Source organism: Fukomys damarensis, unplaced genomic scaffold (genome assembly GCF_012274545.1).
Source record: "Fukomys damarensis isolate Sample0158 unplaced genomic scaffold, DMR_v1.0_HiC HiC_scaffold_3, whole genome shotgun sequence".
In the NCBI taxonomy this organism is placed as follows: Eukaryota; Metazoa; Chordata; class Mammalia; order Rodentia; family Bathyergidae; genus Fukomys; species Fukomys damarensis.
In genome coordinates, this window is record NW_022900915.1 from 14,359,385 (window position 1) to 14,382,934 (window position 23,550).

At 45.1% G+C, this 23,550-nt stretch overlaps 1 protein-coding gene across 1 annotated transcript in view; it reads right to left on the reverse strand.

The window, feature by feature from the left end:
* Positions 1 to 13,206: 13,206 nt before the first annotated feature.
* Arhgap26 (Rho GTPase activating protein 26) overlaps positions 13,207 to 23,550 on the reverse strand; it is a 445,337-nt gene continuing 434,993 nt past the window's right edge. Inside the window, exon 23 of the mRNA XM_033765564.1 lies at positions 13,207 to 15,911. Within this exon, the coding sequence (XP_033621455.1) occupies positions 15,823 to 15,911 (89 nt within the window). The 3' untranslated portion in view covers positions 13,207 to 15,822. The remainder of the gene's footprint in view (positions 15,912 to 23,550) is intronic.

A 23,550-nucleotide genomic window follows, 5' to 3' on the forward strand; every position in this document is an offset into this window, starting at 1 on the left:
CCTTCAATCCCCTGCCTTAGCTGCCCAGAGTGCTGGGGTCACACACACATGCTACCACAGCGGGCTCTTCATTTGCTTATTTCTATCAGCACAGACTTACAAGTCCTTCCTTTGTTCAGTTAGAATTCTTTACTATTTTTGCTTTGACATTAAATTATTCTGAATGTTTGCTGGATATTTTTATGTAAATTATTTTATGTCATTCTCAGTCATGGTGGGGATCACATTTATGCTTATTTTGCAAAGAATCTCTCTGAAGCACAGAGATACTAACTTTTGCAACACTAAATTGGTGATCTCCAAATCTCTCATGTAGAATGCTTGAGCTAGGTGTGTGGATGAATATATTTTCTCCTATGTGTCAACTACCTTCCCTCTACCTCTTTCTCATTGTTTTAAAATGAGAAAAGTGGCTCAGAGAAATTAAGAAGCCTGTGGGGGTAAAAAACCCTGATGAGAATTTGAAGGCCCACTGAAATCCCCTGATGTTTTTCAGCAAACCATGGCACCCCTTTTAAGATATTTTCCTTTTCCAGATAGGATTCTTAAGTGCCTGGTTTTTGTTTGTTTGCCACTTACTCGATTCTATTCTGAACAGAGGAGTTGAACGGAGAAGGTGTCTGTTCTACTGAAAGCCTGTATTTGTAATGGTTTATGCTTTAGCCAAAGGCTGCCTTGACTCTAATCAACACCAAAGCGCAGAAACTGTGGCAATTTAGAAACCGCAGAATGCTTGTATTCCTGGAATAGTTTGAGACAGGTGAGTTACTAAAAATTTAGTGTCTGAAAGTGAGTTTGTTTTAGTATTTAGAGAAAAAACTTTGGTGCCATCTTTTATCATCTAGATACCCTCTAATTTACCCAGTAAAAATAGATGTTTCCATTATGATGCTGTGCTATTTATAGTAAAATGAAGAATCTTCCTATTCATAAATCTGTGTGCTCAGGAAAGTTGCTAATAACAGTGTGAAAAAAACTGAACATTTCAATGTTAACAAGGAAATGCCCGTGTTGAAGCATCGATCCGGTCTGGCTTTGACCGCCCAGGACTGCAAAGGAATTTGGAGGATCCACTGGAACCCAGGGCATCATGCGACACCTACCAAATCCAAATGCTTTGGTTTTACCAAGCACCCTGGAGGACACTGAAGTGCACGCCAGCGAGTGAGCACGGGGGTGCTGGGACCTCCACATGAGCCTGGTTCATGCTGACGTATGACAATGCAGGCTTTCAGCAGCAGCAGCGTCATGCCTTGGTCCGACTCTGTCCACAACAGTCTGCAAGGGAGAGTCCTTCCTAAGTCCCCAGGGAGGCAGCCAGACCTGGAGGGGTTTCGGACAGTTCCCTGGCCTTGGAGAACAAGTCCAGGTAGCCATGATCTTGCTGAGCTCTGGGGTGCGGGGAGACACATCTTTGCCCAAGTATCTCATGCATAGGACCTGTACATAGTTCCTGGCAGCTCTGAGCAAAGTTCTGAGGCGCTTGAGGGGAGAGGGGCAAACTTCCTTCCCGAGGTCTGGTCAGAGGCCGTGTAGATAAACAGAAACTAGCTGTTGATTCACAAGGCAGAGTGCTGGCTGCACTTAGGAAATGTTACCTCATCTCCAAGTCAGCTAGGAGCTTCTGGTTTAGGTCCAAAAGGGATAGCTGTAGTTTCTCTCTAGTTCTACGCTCCACCCCAACCCCTCCCTCACCCAGGTTGCAAACATCTTGGCTGTAAATGGAAGCCAGCTAAGGCGCCATCTATCATCCTGGCTCCCAAGTGACCTAAGAAATGCTGTGCTGCTAAATGTCAACCAGCTGACTTGGGCAGGGGCTGGTTTGTAACGTTTGCTGATTTCAGTTATGTACATAGCTCCCACCATGGTCAGTTTCAAGCTACTGGAGCTGTATGTGTGTATTTAAAGAGCAATATCTGGGTGTGGTGGCACACACCTGTAATCCCAGCACTTGGGGCTGAGGCATAACCCCTCCCTCACCCAGGTTGCAAACATCTTGGCTGTAAATGGAAGCCAGCTAAGGCGCCATCTATCATCCTGGCTCCCAAGTGACCTAAGAAATGCTGTGCTGCTAAATGTCAACCAGCTGACTTGGGCAGGGGCTGGTTTGTAACGTTTGCTGATTTCAGTTATGTACATAGCTCCCACCATGGTCAGTTTCAAGCTACTGGAGCTGTATGTGTGTATTTAAAGAGCAATATCTGGGTGTGGTGGCACACACCTGTAATCCCAGCACTTGGGAGGCTGAGGCAGGAGGATCACTGTGAGTTTGAGACCAGCCTGGGCTATACAGTGAATTCCAGGTTAGTCTCAACTACATAGTGAGACCCTGTCTCGAAAAGCCAGAAAAAAATAAAATAAAAAAAAGAGCAATGGGTGGCCCAGCTCATTAAGTTTCTAAACCCATCCTTTCCAATCCTGGCTTGAAAAGGTGGGCGTGAGACCCACACAGCACCCTTTCCAGGTGCGAAACCTCAGAGTGGGTACCCCAGTTCTAGAGCTCCACTTTTCACTCAGGGTAAGAAACCCAGAAGTTACATACCCTGTATCACACACTTGACTCTGGACCAATTGTTTAGCTGCCAGAACCTCTGATTTCTCCAACTGCTGGCTGAGATCCATCACGGCCCTACTGAGGGCTCTTCCGGTTCTATGGACCAGATGTTCAATAACTGTAAAGACACGAGGTCATTTGGGATCCTACAGCAGGGCGTGAAGTAGACCTGGACCCTGTAGAAAAATAAGAAGCTATTCAGCACCAAGGCAAGTTTTCGGTTTGCTTGATTTCTGCAGTACTGGGGACTGAGTCCAGGACCTTTGCACTGAGCCACGTCCCTAGCCCATTTGTTATTTTTTATTTTCAAATAGGTTTCACTATATTGCCAAGTTGCCCCGATTGGGCTTGAACATGGGATTCTACTGTCTCGGCCTCCAAAAGTCCTGGGATTACAGGCCTGTGCCACCAGGCCCAGCCAGCATTTCTGTCTTTTAATGGTTCCATTTGCTCTTCTCTTCTGCACCAGCCTCCTGCCTTGGCAGCCCGGGCTCCTCCTGCTTTACCCTTGAATCCAGCACAACATGGTCTAGCAGGGTATCAGCAGCTCTCATCTCCCATTTCCATCTCTATGAGTAGCTTCTCTTGCAGGGGAAACTCACAAGAGCAAAGAATCTCCTTACCCCATGTTTTGTGTTTAAACCAGGCTACCTTAGTTGCGGGACACTGGCATTTTGAGAGCCTGTAGATCCCATGTCTGCCCATGTCTAGTCCTTCTGAGCACCACAAGGAAGCAAGCGGGAGAAATGGATGATGTGTAAGGTTGTATATTAAGGGGGATGGGGAGTATTCACGCAGCCCCACATGCCTCCCAGCCCTGGCGGACTGAGTGCAGTGACGGTTATGCAGCAATTCACATCGAATGAATTACATATTGTGATACTCTGTTATTGAGTTTTAAGGACACTGTACTTTGTACATACGTGAATAAATGTTAATCCAAACAACCTTAGAAGGTGAGCATTTTAACGTCCATTTTAAAGATGAAGAAATCGTACTGAGAAGGTAAGTGATTACCACAAGGCCCCACCGTTGGGGAACAGCAGAAGCACATTTACTGTCAGGTTTTCTAACTCCGAGGCCAGTGCTCTGTCCTCATCACAGAGCCCAAACAACAGGGTGGGACAAATGACTGTGGAAATTGCTCAAAGCTTTATCTACAGCTTTGGTTTTAAGTGAAAGAGCCCTCGTCAAATGGTTTTGGACAAAACGAGAATGTACTGGCTAACATGGCGGGAAAGCTCGGGAGACGCTGCTACTCTGTCTGTCTCAGCTCACTCAGAGGATGCCGGTTCTCAGGCTCCTCACCAACGGGACAACATGACCGCCAAAGACCTCACGGCTTACAATACCTCACTGCTACTGGTATAGAACAATCCAAATACTGATCATCTTTGGATTGAGTTAGGCCCTTACCTATTCCTAAATCAACCCATCACGCTGGATGCAGCTGGTAATGATCTCCTAGGCAAGACCAGGGCCACATGATCACTACTGAATCCAAAGCGGATGCCAGGCCACAAGTCCATAGGATCCAAGGCAGGGGAGGGTTTCTTCCCAAAGGAAAACAGAGGTACTATTAACAGAAGACAGATCTTCCCTTGCAGTGGGAGAAGTGAAGGCCATTTAAGCCTGGGTTAACCTCAGGAACAGAAGTGGGAGTAGCACCTAGCGCTCACTGGGTGTGGACCCAGTAAGAGCCCAATAAATACTAAGTGGATGAAAGAATGAACATTGTTTCAGATCACGGTAGAATGACACTGCCTCTAGAACAATGTGAAACATTGGTGAAACGGCTGGGCCATATTGGAAAGAATGCTGAATGCTATGCTAAGGAGCTAAGGCTTCTTTTCGTTCTTTCTCTTTGCTTTTCTTTTTTCTCTTCTCTCCTTTCCTCGCTGCTCCGTCGCTCCCTCTCTCCCGTCCCCCTTCTTTCCTTCCCCCTCTCCTTCCTTCCTCCCACCAGGGACGTTTGAAGGCGTGTCCATCAGGGGTATGCCAGGTGCAATATTCGGAGCACAAAAACACCTTGAACATATTAAAGTTCGGTATTTAAATGAAAATAAGATCTTTTGTGGCCCAAGTATCCCTCTCCCCTTAGGCTTTCCTAAAGGATCTGAAATCTCTTTACCTGGCAGTCCTTGAAACAAGAGATCTCTGAGCACATCTCAGAGACCTCCGGAACAGAGCAGCAGCAGTGTCTGTGGCTGATGTGCCCGCCCCTTTCCAGGGCCTCCAGCTACATGGCTCCACCCACACAAAGGTGAAGGTCTGAAGTGGGCCCCCCTGGAGTTTCTCCAAGTCACATCCCTGGGATGGCTTGGACAGGTTTGGGTGTGGCCCTCAGTGTGTGTGGACATCTTTCTGAGCTGAGGAGCTGAGGAGCACTTCATGCCACCCAATTCCATCTCATGATTAGGCATGATTTATGGCCATTCTCAGGACAGCTGACTAAAAGGTCCTGCGTGAAAACTCCAGGGTAAAGTGGCTCAACACTGATGAACCTCCACAGGGGCGAGATCACAAGTGATGACTTGAATCAACAGGCTGGAAAAGTATCTGCAGAGGGCTCTGACTAACACAGTAACTTCCTGTTCTTAGGAGATCCAGTTATGGCTTCTCATACCCCAGAATGAAGAACAAATGTCAGATTTTTAAACATTGGCTTTCCTTGCCCAGGGAAGAAAAGTAGACTAATTGCGGGACTGATCAAACTAGAATAGTGCTTAGCCATTTTATATAGCAATGAATAGTTTAAATTTTCCGCTTACCCTCCAAAGTGACTTTTCTAACAGATGTTATTATATTTTTAACAGAGAGTCCTCCTAAGGCAGGGGCCCCTCACCCTGGGCCTTCAAATAAAGACAAGGGGCAGACAGACCTATGCTAAGAAGCCATCTGAGGGTGTGGGCAATGGTCTTACTCTTCTTCACTGATATTAGGAGTTCCCTGCTGTGTCCTATATACCTAGCCCAGCGACAAAGCCCTAACACTGTGGACTTAAATTAGGCCAGGGTCAATTACTGAATCAGCCAATCACTTTGGCTGGGTGGATTTGATGACCTCCAAGGCCAGACAAAGGCCACAAGGTCACTACTGGATCCAGAGTTGACATCAGGCCACACAACCCTCGGGACCTTAGGGAGGTACAGGCTGCTCTCCCAAAGAAATGATAAGGTGCTGACCCTGGAAGGCCAGACAGATAAGGACAACAGTTATTCCCCTGGATGGAAGAATTAAAGGGCATTCAGGGGCTGGAGCTTTGGAGCCCTTCCCAGAGTTAGGAAGTATGGAGTTAAGAGCACAAGGTCTGAGGTCAGTTTGGGTAAAATCTCTGCTCTGTGACTTATTAACTCACGACTTTGAATAAGTTGCCCAATCTAATATTTGGCTTCTTCATCTGTAAGAGAGAGTAACAACAGTACACATTTCATAGAGCGGATCAAACGAGATAATGTATGTAAATCAACTCACGTGATGCCTATAAAATGGAAGAGGTCCATAAACGAGACCTATGTCACCATTATCATCTTAGCATGCAGCAGATTAGCCCTTCAGGGGCTGCAGAGCTTGTGAATAGCTCTGCCAAGAAGCCCATCTCAGTGGAAGTCAGAACTTCCTGTGTCCTACAGGATCTCACCTGTTATCCGCTTTGAGTTCCGTGCCCTCTCCTACAGCTCTGAGTTTCCCCAAATCTCACAAGGCTTAAGAAGGAGTTAAAAATGCCATGAAAACCATCTGTTTTTGAACAATAGCAGAGAGGGCTAGAAACACTGATTCTCCCACAAGAAGACACAAGCTCGTGGGATTTCCCTGGCAATCCCACAAGAGGCAGTAGGTTTGTCCTCAGCAGCTGGATCAGGGTGGGGAAAAGGACTGTTTTCAAGCTGTTAAAACAAAATTCACATTACTTATTTTCAGTCAGCAAAGCATGGCTGGGACTTCTGCAAGGCTTGCCTCCATGCAGCGTGCTCAAGGGTGACAGCACCAGCCAAGGCTTGCAGCTGGGGTCCCTGGGGCCCCCCGGAGAACCAGGAGTATATGCACAGACTACTCACGCAAGATGGATGAGCATATGGCTCCAAGGAAGAAAGAAAGTTCTTTCATCACAACCCATCTAGCCCTTATTCCTGCCTCTGCAAAGCCAGAGCTGTGTACTTGCCAGAGGCTGTGCTTTCTGAAGGGCTCTCTGCTGGGAGGGCCAAGGGTAGCTACTGTCATCAGTTCTGGGAGGGAGGAGACTGCTGGAGAGGGATGGGACAGCCAAGTCAAAAACTCAACAAATTAAAAAATACTCACTTGTGATGTGATTAGGTGTATGCACTTACGGAAAGTCATGTGCATCTATCTAAAGATATTTCTTTGCAGTGCTAGCTGTTAAACTTATGCTTGGCAAGCACTCTACCACTGGGATACAGCCCCAGTCCAGAAATCAAGCAAATTTTAAAAGGGCAAATGGACAGACCTAGGTGGGAATTTTAGGTTCACCTCTTCCTAGTTTGTGTGACCTTCCTGACACTCAGTTTTCTCACTATAAAATGGTAGTAATTGCATTTTGGGGGGGGTATAGGGGATTGAACTCAGGACCTTGTACTTGTGAGGCAGGCAGCAGAACCAAGGAGCTAAATCTCTGGCCCAGTAATTGCATACTTTGTTCACATGTCTCAAGGATTGAATGAGTTAAGATCACACAGTGCCAGGTGCCTGATAAGAAGTGATAAATGTTAGCTAATGTTGTTGCTGAAAGAAAACAGAAGCCCAAATGCTAAGATGGGGTGTGAGCAAGGGTGACTGGTTTTCATTTCTCCAAAGCCCTTTCCCTTCATGTTCCAGTCATGCTGAAGACATTCCCTCACCCCTGCCTTCATACCTTGGTGCTGCTGTCCTTTGGCTTATGGCACTTCTCCATTTGCCTAAGGGGAAAATTCCTGTCCATCTTCCAAGGTGCTTCATGAATGCCATCTCTTCTGAGAAGCTTTCTCTGGTTCTTCCTCCTCACCTCTCCCGTATGCTGTGAGTTCTGTGAAGACAGAGGTCATGGGTTCCACTTCCTGATGTACAGAGCTCTGGGCACACAAGAGGTGGCCGAGAAGTGACTGCTGAATAGAAGCACAGAATGGAGGAGGGTGACCACTCTGGAAGGACGATGGTCAGTCATTCTCCATTCTAGGAAATTCTGAACAGAAATAGAGTTAAGCTCAAACATGGGAAATGTCAACCAGATACAAAAAATTCCCTCAGTGAGAGTGCTGGATACCAGACAAAATTCCCGTGGGACTGTGTGGAATTTCCTTGATGAGTCCTTAGAAAGGAGTACTTTTAATGTGTGAGGTGATGCTGATGCGGTTTTACTTGAATGCAGGCCCCAGCTTGGTGTGAGGGTCATAAAATGACCCCTACGTAACCCAGACAGCAATGGGGTATTTTGGCTCTTGGCTCCTTGTGGCATGCACCCACTGAAGAATCCAAGGAAGAACACGGCTCTGTGTGAGTGGAGGGAGGGAGGAGGTCTTGCTCTGACAGCCTCAGTCCTAGCCCAGGAGCAAACGGAGTGTTTACCATGGATCACATTTACCCCGTATTTGGGTACCCATCTGATGAAACTCAGCTTCTTCGTTTCAGCTGTTTCCCAGAGGAAGGTTTGGGAGACAAAAAAACAAAAAAAACAAAAAAAACACACACTTTGAATAATTTTAAGAAACGTATTTCCAATAGCCTACCCCCACAAAATGCATAAAAGACATTCAGCCAGTGTGAAAACACATATTTGAACTTTGGGGTGGACACAAGACATGGATGCAATTAGGTGCCTGAAGAAAGGACCCATGAATTCAGATCGACACTGATTTCCTGGTGGACCTCGAGAAGACATTAGTCACCTGTATTTCAGCTAACAGAGGCTGTGGCTGGCCTCCGGGGTCGGTTACTTAAGAGACTGGCCAGATATGTAGTGTGAAGGAGTTGCCAAGTGCTATGGGATACAGCGGATCTCAATTTTGTTAATTTCAACTGAAAACCTTCCTGCCTTGGTGTGGCCATCTGTGTACTTCAGGGTGATGTTTTGGGGAAGGCACCCTGGTGTGGACAATGCCCCATCCTAAGGACAGCTTCCTTGCAAGCAGTGTCACCCACCCCTGAGCAACATGTGTTGTCAGAGCTTCCCCTGTCTGCTGTGCAGTCTGGAGCCGCTGATACAGACCAGCTCAGCACAGAGAAAGAGCTGCAGCTCAGCTTAGTGCTATTAAAAGCAGGGCAAGCCGATGACATGGGCACAGTGGAGGTAGAAGAGATGTGTGGTATCTGAGTGGAGGCTGAGAAAGAACTGAGAAAAGATGAAATTAGAGCCATGACATAATTGTCAAGAGAGCAAGCATGTTTGGGGTCTAAGAAAATCTTTCTTCACACCCACTGTCTAACATGTGCTTAATTTTAAGTGTCAATCAAATCCTTTTCTAACCAAGGTGCTCTTAAAGCTAATGAGCAAGTGAAAAACACCGGGCAAACCACAGGATGTGACCATTTGAGCTCTGCTCTGAGTGGCTGCTAAAAGCAAAATGAAAATGAAAACCTTTCATGTCAGGAAGATGTAAAAGCTGAAGGGAACGAAAAGTCTTTTGGAAAGGTCAGAGCCATAGATAAGATAGGAGCATATACCCTATGGTTCTTTCTCTCCAGAATGGCATTGGTACGCATGTGTGCCCTGCTCAGGAAGCCTCACACAGGTAATGAATGCTGCTATGCGCATGAGAGGCTCTGGGTACTGGGAATTTTGCAGAACAGCCTGCAGAAGTGGTAAGGGAGCAGATGCTGGGTCTGTGATGTGCACAGGGAGTAGACCAGCACCGTAAATGGCATATGAGGACAGCAGTGGCATCTCATGTGTGAGCCACACATTCAAACAGCCACCTCCTTAGACACAGCTGCAGGGGGAGCCTCCTATTCCTGCCTTCTGCCCCTAGGCAAATGCCTGAAGTCAGAAGCCTCACCTTCAGTCTCCAGAGCCCTGGTTCCCCATTTCTGTTCTTCACCTTGAACTTGCAGCAGAATCTGGAGGTTCACTGTAAACCCTGGGATGCAGGCTGCAACTCAGGAAGTTCCTGCAAGGGGCGTGATGGATAAGAAAATTCAGGGATGTGGGTGGATTGGGGGCAACACATTCCAAGTTCCAAACAATCATTCGCACCAGATGTATGGTGGGACCGCTTGTATTCTGGCTCTTCTGACTATGCCATGCTGTGTTCAGGAAGTTCATGGAACAGTCATTGATAGGAAACTGAATTTTAGAAGAATAAAACCATATGTGTTCTAGGAGATAAAGTCAGCAACGTTACACTGAAGCACTTGTTCAGGCTTACTTATACAGTATATTCTCAAGCGTAAGGGCATTTGACCTCTTCCGAACTAGAAAACAAGGCTAGGGATATAGTTCAGTGGTAGAGCACTCACCTAGAATGCAAGAAGCCTTGGTTTCAGTCCCCAGAACTTCAAAAAGAAAAACCTAACTGGAACACAAAGCTCAGAATTCATCAGGAAGTCAGCCATATCGCCAATGAGGGCAGGAGATCTTTGATCACAATCTATGTGCTTATTTGAAGAAAGGTTAAAACATTTTCCAAGTCAAAAAGTATCAGAAACTCAAGAAACAAACATAACGCCAAATGGAAAAGTCATTTAATTCAAAAATCATACTTCCACTCATTTCATAGGAATTGTCACAAAAACCAACCAAATGTAAGAAAGCGAAGTTTCAGAGGCCGTTCAGCAGAAACTATTTTCTTTATAGATATACATAGTGACACAAAACACATTTTTAGAAAGGCCTGAACATGGCAAACTGTTTCTCTAGTAACAGGAAAAAAGTCTACTCTAGTCACAGATTACTTTTAATTATGGAATTGGATTCTATGCACCAGTCAATATCCAATACTGAAGTTTTAAAACAGTGCATTATTTATGGTATTTGTAAAAAGAAAACATTAAAGTGCCATTTTAGAAGAACTTTATTGAGCGTATATCACACAGCACTTTACAGTATAGTCAAAGGTAGCCTAAATTATAAATTAAACATGCAAATAGTTTCCTTTCCAAAATATGGACAAAATATTTTTTAGAGTGCTTTTGAACACTAGCCTAGCATTAGCTACTAATCATTTACGGGATTGATCTTTTTTTTTCCAACAAGACTTTTAATAAGTTAATAAGGAACATAGCTGCAGATAATATCTATTTGATAAATATGAAGTTTTAAAATGGCACTTAATTTACATCTTTGATCTTTCAGTAGGCAATCAACAGCCTTTTAAAAAAATTTTTCAATCTTCAAGGCTGTGAATGCTCAGCAAGTGCCAGCTCAAGTGGGTCTCTATGTGAGTATTTTTACATATGTAGATATGTGCACGCACACACACACACACACACACACACACACACACAAACACACAAACACACTACATATACATATACTGTAGAATAACCAGATATATTTTTTCCAGATCCCAGGTTGATCCTGGCATTTAAATACCCACGAAAGCTGCTAGTAGATATCCACTCGGATAACCGCAGAAATGACTGACACAGAACGGCAGACTGTCATAGCCAGTCTGGGATTGCTTCAGGTACCTCAGACACTTTGGTTATCAATATTCTCACGGACTACACTAGTGCAAATTTGGACACAGCAATTGACTCAGTTAACGGCTACCCTTCTATGTGTCCAGGACTATGCTCAGCCTCTGCATTTTAAAGCATTTCACTTTGAAAGATATTTTCATTTTGTAATGTCCTGCTGAACTTTTAGTTGAAGAATATTAGTTGTGAGTTATTTCTGAATTTTTTTCCTCCTAAGAGCAATACTTTATCATGCTGAAAAACATTCAAAGTCCCTCAGTATAGTTCACCTTCTGCTTTTTCTCTGGTTTGGCATTGCCTCTGAGTCTTTTCCTCCCTCTGCGTCCATCAGAAGACCACACTTCAGCAAGGGCCGCCTCTGACTGACATCTGGATTCTCTATGTGGCCTCTGTCTGGCCACATAGTTAGACAAGTACTATAGGCGGCAAAAGGAAGAAAGCTAATTGTTACTTGCTGGATTCTTGTCCCAGGTATGCTGTAGGATTGTGCAAGATTCACAGCTCTGTACGGCCATCATTTTGATGTTACAATTACAGAGAAGTGGTTCGGCACCCAGCAGATCAGCGTGGTTGCCAAACATTCTGAGCACGATAAGATACATTTTTAAAACACCAGCCCAGGGTGTGTGAGAGGGCACTGGGCTGACTTTAAAGCGATGTGGGGCAGATTTGTCGACACAGTTGCTCATAGAACATTCCTCTGAACGTCAGGTAGCCAAGAGGCTCTTTGGTTTCTTCAATGCTGGCTACCTGCTTGGGCAATGTGATTGCTCATAAAACAATGCTAGAGCAAATGATGGGTGCCGTGGTGGCCACTGGTGTCCTGGAAGTCCCACATCCTTAGAGCTGGGCGATCCAGGCTTGCTTTTGGAAGCAGAAGCCAGAAAGGTGCCAATAAGGAGTCAAGGACAGACAATCACATTATCTTTAGCATTGTCTGTCTCCCTTGCCCTTCAATCACAGACACCTTTGGAGACTCTGAAGCCGAGAGTGCTTTCCGTGTGACCATGATAAACAATTTAAGATGAAAAATTCAGCTGACAGGTTATCACTTCAGGCGCAGGTATGGTGCACACATCTCCGGAGTCTTGGGCAAGGGCCTGAAATGACCTTGCCACTTGCAATGGGTCTGTCCTGCTAATACTAGTGTGTCAATTCGTATTGCTTTTTCTTTTTTGCATTTCTGTCCAAAAATCTCTCATAAAAATGCATTTTATCAATACACTAAAAAAGTGGTTCTAATTCTAGAAGACCAATAAAAGCTATATTGTACCTGATCCATCCTTACATATTTATTTTGAAAAATAGGAATTTCCTAGTCTTAGTAAATCCGGATTTTATTTGTCAGGGGGCATGGATTTGAAACTAGCTATCTTCTCAAGTTATGACATTGTTCAGATATGGAATTCTGTGAGTACCTGAAGGAGGAGTGAGACATAGAACTTAATACCCCAAGAAGACAGAAGCTACAACTAACTGCTTCCTGGGCCTCACAAAGGACCAGATTTGGAATCCTGGTGGTTCTCTATTCTGATAACAGCCCATTCTCTGAATCTGCCTTAAAATTCCCTATTTAAGCAGAATTAAGAGTAGGGGCATATATATTAGAGAGAGTAAAATTTCCCTTTAATCTTCAAGTTCCTTCTGACTTGGTGGCTCATGTTCTGAACAGTTTCTCCAGTTCTGCAGCTAACAGAAAAGAGGAAAGCCTGGAGAGACAAAGAAGAACAGCCATCTGGCATAGGCCCAGAGTGGCCTTAAGGAAGCAGGGAAGAGGTCTTCCCATAAGATGTCCCAATCAGGGACAACTCAGGAGGAAGGCACGTGCTTCCAAACGGAAAAGCTGAGGCCAAGTGTCTACAAGTGTGCTTCAGTAAGAAAATTCCCTAAGTAAGAGCCTTGGCCTTCTGACTCTCCAAGTGGGCTCCAACTATGACAGGGCAGGTGACAATTTAGAATGTCAAATGTATCAAAAGCATTCTGTTGGGCTCTTTTAAAAACACAATGATGTAAGAGCATGCATGCTCCTCAGCCCCGTTTCCCACTTCCTCCTCACTCCCAACTCCAAGGGAAACAGGTCTGGCACCTATTAATCCATTCATTTTTTTTTCCTTAGGTTTTCATTGATAGTATTCTTGAGTCCTGTCATGATCCCATCCACACTTAATTCTTGTCCCCTGATTCAATAGTAGTGTCTTGCTTGTTCCTGGGTGAGTTTTTGGATAACAGATACTTTTTGATCTTTGAAATGATAACTGAATTGTGAATCACAAGGACAAAATGTGTTAACTTTAAAGCCATCTTTAAAAATGCAATGGTATAATCTGTATCCATCTTAGGATCTTTTTTCTTTTTTTGGGGGGTCATAGGGAATCTGGAGTTGAAAGGCAAGGGCAGGAACACATTTACTGAAAGGGAAGTAGCAGTACAGTACATCAAAAACTAAAAATCCAAAGCCGTGGATTTTTTTTTAGAACTTATAGACACACATAAAATTTGCAAACTAGGTTGGCCTCATTTATAAAGCCTCGGAAGATGATGTGGATGGAGCTAAGGAGTACAGCAATTGTCCCATTCCCTTCGGTCCTGATATCTTGGGGCGCCAAGAAAAACACCTGAGAAGAAAAACTTAACAAGAAAAGTCACCTCTGGCCCCACTTATTTAAATCCTGAGCTTCATCTTACCTGCTAAGTAAGTGTTCTTTGTAACACTTATTGCCTGAAGAGGTTCTATCTCTAAATTCAAAGCTCGAGGAATTCTTAATAACACAAGTACACAGAGAAGACCGCACACCACCGATCAGTCACACCCACCAGTGGGAGTCCACCATGAGAACACAGGGTTGTTTTCTTCCACCAGCCCAGAGAGGGGACCACGACCTTGGCTCTTCGACCCGGCCTTCTCCTTCTCTTAACGTACACGGTCCAGCAATCAAAGCCTAAATGTGTGGAGCAACTAGCTTAAAGAATATCAAATATAAAACTTTGCCATATAGTATTTCAAATTACTCTATTTACAAGTTTATCTTCAAAAGAAAATAAAAGATACAGTAATTCAACACAATTCAAGTTTTTCCTTTTCTTCTTCATTAAAGGTCCCTAATGGAATCCCAGAAACAGGAAAAGCTCTCCGGAGTGATGCTGCTATCTGAGGAGCTCCTGGGGAACTTTGACAGTTCACAGTTTGTCCATCCGGAGTCCCTCTTGCAGACATCCGTGTGTGGGAAAGATGGTCGCTCTGTTCTTTGGAGGCCGAGTGAATCTGAACTGTCCAGGTGGAAATCTCCATAAAAGGCGGCTCTCACAAGACTCAGCCCCACCATGACCATGGAATCCCCTTTATTAGAAGGTATTAACCCCGTCTCCATACCCCAACCTTTTGCTGTCTCCCTGAGTCATAAAGCCTATTGTATTAGTTTCATGCCTCAAAAGCCTGACATGGCCTTTTTCTGGGTGGCAGTGAATGCAGATACCCTTTAAACTATAAACTATAGGGAAACCCCAGAGTCATCCCTGAAAATCAAGGTCACCAGTGCTCAGCAGCCCAGAGCACTGCCAAAGGGCTGGTCAATGATGGGCAGGGGCAGGGATGAGTGAAAAGGAAGACGTGAGGGAACCAGTCAGCTGGTGTTACCCACTGGGAGGTGCCATCTTGCCCCCTCAAAAGCAAACGCCAGTTGTGTAGACAACAGAAATACTAAGCCTGTGTGTAATTTAATCTCAAAGCGTTACTAGAGTTTGCTCCAAATATATCCTGGTGCTGCTGAAATTCAGAAAGTGAATGGTTCTGTCTGCCCCAAGTAGCCCACTCTAATCTTGATCCTCTGCTTTAAGTTGGTGGAAGAACATTCACAAAACTACCAACAAGGGCAGGGATAGGGGAAGTGTGCCGCACAAAGAAAATGTGGTATTTTTTTTTGGTTTGGTTTTAGAGTAAGTTGGGTTGCCACAGTTACTAGGCAACAGCAGCCCTCAGAGGCAGAGAAGTTTCTAGCTGAGAAGGGGAGGATGTGGGGTGTGTTTGCTCCTTTGCACGAAAGGCTGGATGGAATTTTGCTGATGATGGGCCAATGGCTGTTTTAGAGATGGTGAAAAATTGGATCTTATGTAAGCATCCGGCCTGCAGACAGACAGACCCAGCTGTCCACTGTGGTGTGGGTCTCCGTTAGGAGAAGCGGGCACAGAGTGTCGGCTGTAAACAAAAGCATTGGAGCCAGCCTAGATCTCTCTGACATTCTCTTTGCCCTGCCCTGTCAAACTTAGCTACACTGTGTGCTCTTGGGGACAACTTATATCTTACTTTCTTTTTCAGAAGGTTGGGAGTTTGGATGACTATTGAAACAAATTCAGCATTCCCTATTTAGGATGCTCATGAGAACGCCTTGCAAGCCTTTCTCTAGATCATCAAAATGGAATGGCCTCCTTTCCTGATTGATTTCTGCTGCTTGCAGTATTGCCACACATCAGCTGAGATGATCATGGAGGTGGGTGATGTGAGTTCCCAGAAACATTCATGTTGACAGGTAGCAAGAGTCAGTCTCCTTGCACTTCTCAGCGGCAACAAGAAATAGCTACAACACTGAAATCAGCAGTTGTCATGGATACCATGTAACGCTCAGCAGTTCTGCTGGGGCCCATGGTTAGAGAAACTCCACGTAGTTCTCAGGGATGAGGCCAGTCTTTCCATTCAGAGTTCCCTCCAACCAGCCAGGTTCCTGGGATGGATGAACTGTACAGAAAATGAGAGAGGAGAGACAATGATGTAGACAGAGCAGGAGGTTGTGTGCAGTGGGGTACGTGTGCATGAGAAGGAGGTTTGGGGAATGAATGCAGTCACTTGTTACATTATACAGTTCTAGGGTTTGTTTAAATCAGAGGCTTTTTATCTTTTGTAGCATCCAAATCTTCTGATGAAGGCTGCCCTGATGTTTTTTCCACAATGAAAAGGAAAGCAGACACAGACATTCAAAATTTTGCATGCAATCTTAGGAGTTCTGTGAACTTTCTGAAATTCTTGGTTTAAACTATAAATGACACATTTATATTTTCAGGCTGACCTTTAACCTCCATCTATATGTATCAGCCATTCAGCCATCCATCCATCCATCCATCCATCCATCCACCCATCCATCCGCACACACACACAGGTATACACACACCTACTTAGTATCAATATGAACCCAGTGGAGTGCCTGTGGAGGAACTGCTAAGTTGCAGTCATTACAGATAACTAGCTTTTATTATGCATTCTGCTTTACTTCAAATCCTGACCCCTCCACTTCTAATTTCCTTGCAAAGTCCTGTGCTTTCTGCTTTTCATTTTATAGCTTTTGAATGCTCTTCTGCTCCACTCAGATCTTATCTTATTTTCTGCCAGTGCTCTAGAGTTTCCCTCTGTCCTATGTATCTTCTGAAAGCTGTCCTCTTCCTGTTTCTACTGCAATTTTCAAAGCTACCATCCCTTTGATTTTTCAATATCCAAAGAATATAGATCCATTTCTGTGACATCACAATCCATCTCCATGGAAACCACTGTGATATTATAAAGATTACAGAAAAATCCAGCTGAGTCTACAAAGTAGTCAATAGCAGGAAGGAGGAGAAGGAATAATGGAACCAGGGATAATGAGATATTTGTGCTTGTGAACCAGAGATGTACAGATCACTCTGGGGCATTTACTCTTTATGTATTAGGACAACTCCAATTACCCAAGATTGTTTGGAGAGAATGAATTTCCCCTGTTCCCTTCCTGGGCTAATTAAGTGACTTCCTGAGCTTGTTTTAGAAAAGCATTTCCGTCCCAGCACTACTATGTAATTCTACTTTTGGCTTGTAGGGAGAGAACAGAAACCAAAGGAAGTAAAGGGTAGGGAGCCAAAGGACAGGCACTGAGGCTTACAGAAGATCAATGTCAAACTTGTATAGACTTCAAATGTTTCCTTAGGAAAAGATAAGGTCAAACAGCTATTAGTTGGCCTCCAAAATCTCGAACAATTTCCTATCACTTGGCCTCAATACTAAGTCAAAGTAGCAGGGGTATGATAGATCCATGGCAACTCGCATAACAGTCTACAGAGAAGTGCTGCAGAAGGGTATATACAGCTTCAAAGCAACCTGGCCTCTCCTGTTACCAAAGCCCTCTTTGAATGCACCTAAACAACACCCAAATACCCTTACCCTCTGCTTGGCAGAAGCAGCCAAGGCGACTTCTATTTCTATGCCTATAAAGCAGTGACATAAAATCCCTCCCCTTCAGGGGGTTCTTGTGAAGATTAAAAGAGCCAATATGGTAAAACATTCTGCATAAAGCCAGGCACATTGTAAAGGCTAAATATGGGTCAGTCAGTGGGGAAATCCCATTATCTGACCAGTCACACAGACTACTTCATTATCCTAGCACAATCTGGGTGAAGTCTTGGTCTCCACAGTCCCTGAACATCAGAAACAAAATGAACAAATCAAGCTCATTGCTCAAAACAAATGACATAGAAAAGAGCTAACCAACCAACTGCACAAAATAAACAACAAAAAAGACCTCTCCTACTGGACAGCAAGGCTCACAGCTGAGTTGTTCCTCTGCAGGTGCACCAAGTCCTCGTGCTTTAGTCATTTCTCCCTTCCTGGCCAGCTGTTCAGAGACACAGGTATTGAGCTAGTGAAATATACAAACATTAGAAATGGAATTTGCAGACTAAGGGAAGAATCAGAGAGGTCAAGGGAGGTGCTTCAACTGGAAGCAAGAGGTATGTCCCATGGGACAGCAGCAGAAAAGCAGATTTTGGGTCATTCTGATGACTCGCTGGAGTCTTCCACCCGGGACTGAGCTCAGCGTCGTGCCAGACCATGCACACCACCATCACTTGCACGTTTATTAAAACTGTAGGTTCCCAAGTCACAAGCAAGTCAACTAAAGAAAAATGTTGAGTAGTGGGGCCCAAAGACTTGTATTTTAACTGGTTCACAGTTAAGAGCTACAGATTTTCTGTGCCAAAATGCCTCAATAATAAAGGTGGCACAAAGAATAAAACCTAACTTCCCATTACATTATGCAGGAGGGAGGCAACCCCAAATGTCTCCCTTCTTTCTGATATCTTCTGTTTCCTGTCTTCAGATTTTAAGGCTTAGCTGAAGCCCCACTTCATTCATAAACAGCATCATAGAATTACTCCTGCCTGCTTCCTTCTGCCTCCTGACTCCTAGAAGGCTCACAATACATCCCACCTAGTGTTCTTGGGTCCTATTAATAAAGCTGCTCAAATGTGAAGCTTTGCTTCTCTATCCAGTTTTTCAGTGCATTTTGGTTTGTGATTCAGGACTCTCTGCTTTGACAGCCTTTAATAGATCCCCTCTACCTCGAGAATTATAGTGGTAAAATCCAACACTTAGAAATGCGGTCTGTCAAGCTGCCATGGGCTCAAAGTTTTAGATTACTGATTCATTTGAGAGACTGTACTGCTGTCATTCCTATTTTACCGAGACAGTAAATCAACCAGACGAGAGGTCAAGTAATTGGTACATGGTTATAATGGTAGAACCAGAAGGTGAACCTAGCTTGTCGGACTTGAGAAACCAAGCCCCTTCTTTCCCACTTTATCCTGCCCCAATTCAACCAGAAAACAAGCTCCTTGAGAAGAATGATCCTACACATGTGGTACACGTTTATCGACAGGCCCTCTGCTAGTAAGTACATCACCGGCGTACCTTCTTCCATCTTAAAAGTGACTATAGAGCCACTGACTATCTCATTTTTACTAAGGCGAAACTGAGGCTCAGAAAAGTTAAGTATCTTGCCTCAAAGTTACCCTAGAGGTATACCAAAGCCCAGGACATCTTACCTCAGAATCTGTGGTCCTAACCTCTGTAGCTTTGCCTAGCCCAATGCTCTGGGCATTGAAGATGCTCAGTAAGTGCTTGGTGAGCCACACTATGCCCAGTGGCGAGCACTCTGAATTGTGTTAGTGTCTGCATAAACACACAGTGTTATCGAAAGCTGTCAGGTGGTTCTCCAGCCCAGCAAGCATGTAATAAACGTAAGCTGCTACGGACATGGCTGCGCTTCCTGCCAACAGCTTTCTCTCAGCTGTATCCTCAGATGTATCGCACATCCTTGCATACACAATTCACACATGCTTCCCTCCTTGGCTCACTGAGGATAAGGAGCAATGCATGACTAAGATCTTTAACAGCTGACTGTCCCAGCCCGGTGTGGTGGTGCATACCTGTAATCCCAGCACTCAGGGAGGCTGAGGCAGGAGGATCGGTGTGAGTTTGAGACCACCTTGGGGTTCATAGTGAGTTCCAGGTCAGTCTCAACTACATAGTGAGACCCTGTCTCAAAAACCAAAACAAAAGAAACAAAAAATAGTTGACTGTCCCAGGGGAAGAAGCCCTAATTGTAAGAGCCGCAGAGGTCAGGGTAGTTAAAATGCACTTACTCAAATGTCTGTGAGCTCCTACCATGTGCTGGACACTGTGCCAGGTGGTTGGAGATAATGCAGAATGAGGAAACAAGATTCTGCTCTTGGGGAGGGACAATCGATAAACACGCATGTAGCTTTAAGTAGCAATGGGGGGGGCGCACACAGACAGGCAGACACTGACTCCGACTGGGATTAGAAATCTGGGTAAGGGGAAAGAAGCTTAAAAAGCTAAAACTTAAGTAACCCAAAAGCAGGACATGGGTAATACTTATGGAAGCGGCCTTACGATGTGGAAAATCGTGGTCTTATTTCAAAACTATGCCCTACAAGTTTTCCATAAAGGGCCTGATAGCAAATGTGTCTCTCTACTCAACTCTGCCACTGTAGTGCCACAGACAGTTTGTCCACAGAAAGGCACAGGTGGCCAGGTTCCAATAGGCTTTTTTACAAAAACAGATGGAAAGTTGGATTTGCCTGGCAGATTGAAGTTTGCTAACCCTATTTCAGAACATAAAGGTGACCTGTGAGGTTGCAGTATGTCAAGTGAGGGGAAGAGGAAGCCAGAGGGGCAGCAGCTGGGCCATGGATGGCCTTGTAATTCTCAGGGAATCTGGAGGTCACTGGACCACTGTAAGCAGGGAAACAGCGTGCGACTTCTTTCACTGTACAGTAAGAGTGGACGTGACAAGAACTGCTGGACAGCAGTGGAACTGCCCGGGTGAAAGGGGGAGGTGGCTTGGGCTTAGGTGTGGCGACGGAGACACTGAGGCAGCTGAGACTCCTCTGAGGATCCCCCTATCACCCCACTTGCGAACAGCCCAGGGCTCCCGGGGGGGTTGCTCCCCATCAGCTGAGACCTTGGGCCGGCCCTTCCTGGCACAGTGCAGCAGCCTGAACACAGTAATGCAGGGATCCAGCTCCTCGCATCTAGAAAAAAGTGTCCCAAGAACTCAATTTTAGTACTGGTGCATGAGTTTTCCAGGTAGGATCACACTGTCGCCAGGTGACGAATATTCCCGAGAAGATGAGTTCTTTCTGTTTCCTCTTTCTATCTGAGGTGATCTTGGTGAAGCAAACAGTTTCCTAGTAGATTGGCAAGGGCTGGACTGGAGTTATTTCTGAGCACTGCACATCCATCCCCCACTGCATGAAGTCCAAGAGCTAAGCAGCTGCTCTGCAGTCACAGCACAGGCCCTGGAATCCAAAGGCTGAGAAATTAATCCTTATCAGATAACAGACTTTCAGCTTCATGCGCTCCTTCCTCTTCCTCCTCATTTCTAAAAAAGAAAATACACAAAACACAACACACACCAACAAGAGTGTGTGCACGTGTGATCTAAACCTGTTATTCAGAAAGTTTCTTCTGCTTGGGCTAAAAACAGAGCATCTAAGTTAAACAGCCCTTACCTAGTTTCTCCAACAAGGAAAAACACCCCATACCTAACATGGTAGTAATTTCTTCTCCTACAGAAGAGAAGAGAGATGGGAATAGGATATATGCAGCCTTTTCCTTTAAAAGCAGGACTTAATAAAATACCACTCAACCAATCTAGAAAGTGGTGTAATATTTTGCCAGATCCTTCTTTGACTGTAGCTTGGTCGACACCAAGTGGTTCTTCCTTTTGGTTTTAATTTGGCCCTGCTCTTCAGGGAATCTGTATGTCACTGGCAGGGCTGATTAAAAACAAATGGGTCAACAAACTCTGATATGACTCCCAGAAAACCCAGGAAGGGCTCTCATATGTTTAACCAAACCTCTCTTTTGCTCTCGTTTACCATAACAGGATTTATGATGTAGGGTGGGAGTGACCTTAGGAGCTGCTAGGCACGGCACTCTGCAGGGAGGAAATCATTTGGTAGTTCAAATCTTTTCTTTTCTTTTTTTTTTTAACTACTTAAACTACTTTAAAAAGGAAACAAAAATTAAATGGTGCAACCTATTTCTAAAACCATGTGACATTCCTTCAAACAGTTAAACACTGCGCTGCTAGACGGCCCAAGAATCCCACTCTAGGTATATCCTCAAGGCTGCTGAAAACATGTTGTCAAAAACTTGCACGTGGGGCCGGGGATTTAGCTCAGCAGTTCGGTGGCCTGCCTTGCAAGTGCAAGGACCTGAGTTCAATCTCTGGTACCAAAAAAAAAAAACTTGTACGTGAACATGCACAGTGCTATAATAGCCAAAAAGTGGGAACAATTAATATATCCAGCAACTGATAAATGTTTAAAGTGTATATCCACACAAAGGAGTATTATAAAAAGCCATAAAAAGGCATGAAAGTTCAACATGAATCAACCTTGAAAACATTATACAAAGTGAAAAAGACCAGTTATAAAAACTACATGTTTACAGTTCTGTTTGTATGAAATGCCCAGAGCAGGCAGTTCTTCAGAGATAGAAAGAGGGCTAGCGGTTCCCGTGGTCCAGGTGGAACAGGGTTACAGGCAAAGGGGGCACGGCTGCTAAGGGACATGGGATCGCTCTCGGGGGCGGAGAGCAGATGAAAACATCCCGGAACTGGATACTGATGACAGTTGCACAACTCCGAATATGCTGAAAACCACTGAGTTGCACATTTTAAACGGGTAAATTGTAGGATGTGTGGATATCTCAAGCCATCAAAAAATGGAAGAAGACTACATTCAATAAAAAGAGTCACAAGTAAGACACACAGCACATGCATACCTTTTTTTTTTTTTTTTTTTTTTTTTTTTTCTCCGCAGGGTACCAGGGATCCTTGGTCCTTGAGTTTACAAGGCAGGCGGTGGCACCACTGAGCTAAATCCCCGGCCCACATGCATACCTTTTGGTAATTTAAACCAGCCCCAGCAGGGGTCTTCCGTGTGGTCAGAGTGAAGAGTTGATAGGAACATGATGCCCGCTGTGAGCAGTGAGCTGGAACTTAGAGGACAGAGCCACAAGCCCTGGATTCACCCAGAAATGGGAGGCTTTCGCATACCTTGCTCACCCATTAGCAGAAGCCCCTCCTCTGCCGACGGCAGAGCACAGAAGCCAGAACAACCAAACTACACAGCCTGTTCTGCTTTGCGTGTAGCGAAAGCTGTGCCACACTACGGCTGGGCTGTGGCTCCTCTGCCTAAGTCTCTGCAGGGGAGACTCACCAGTGACATGGTTTTGGACAGCTTTCGCAGACCCCACTGAACCCGCCAGTTTGCCGGGGCCCCAAAGCAGCAGCTGCTGACAGGAGAGTGGCTGGAGCGGCTGTTCTGCACTCATAAAGCACCCAAGTGGACATGGAGAGACAAAGGTTTCAAGCCAGTGCCTTGACAGCTTTGAGAACTGTAAAGGGGACACGGGCTCAGCAGCAGGCCCATGCAATTCTAAGATCACCCCACTCCTGCAGGCCCAGGGTTCAGGGTCACTGGGGTCACCCACACTCTATGCCTTGCTTTCCATCCTGCCATACCTGGTTAATAATCTCACTACCAAGCAGTCCTTTTGAATGTGAGTAAAGTAAAAGTTGGTCCCAGGGGCCCACTGGACTCCGGCTTGGAATGTAAGGCCCTTCTACTTAGCCGGGACCTAAGGAGCCTGTGTGTAGCACCTGCTGGCCAGCTGGAAGCCAGGCCAGGGCCACATTAGCCAAAAAGAAAACACTCTCCTGATGAACCCTGGGAGTGTCAGCTCTCTTCGTAACGTGGACATAGTAAGGATGATGATCCTAGCAATAATAACATGTTAAATGCGTCATATGTGTTCAGTACCGTTGGAAACATGTGATAAGTATTATCTCAATTTCCAATTTCATGACACCCTCTGAGGTAGGCAGAGCTAAGTTTCCATGACAGAGGAGAGAACTAAGACCTAGAGAGGTTGCCACTGCTCGAGGTCACATAAGAGCAAATGGTCAAGCCGGGACTTGTACCTTGGCCTGGCTCTAGAATCCAGGCTCCAGTGATAGGCAGGCTCTACCAGGTGGGAGGAG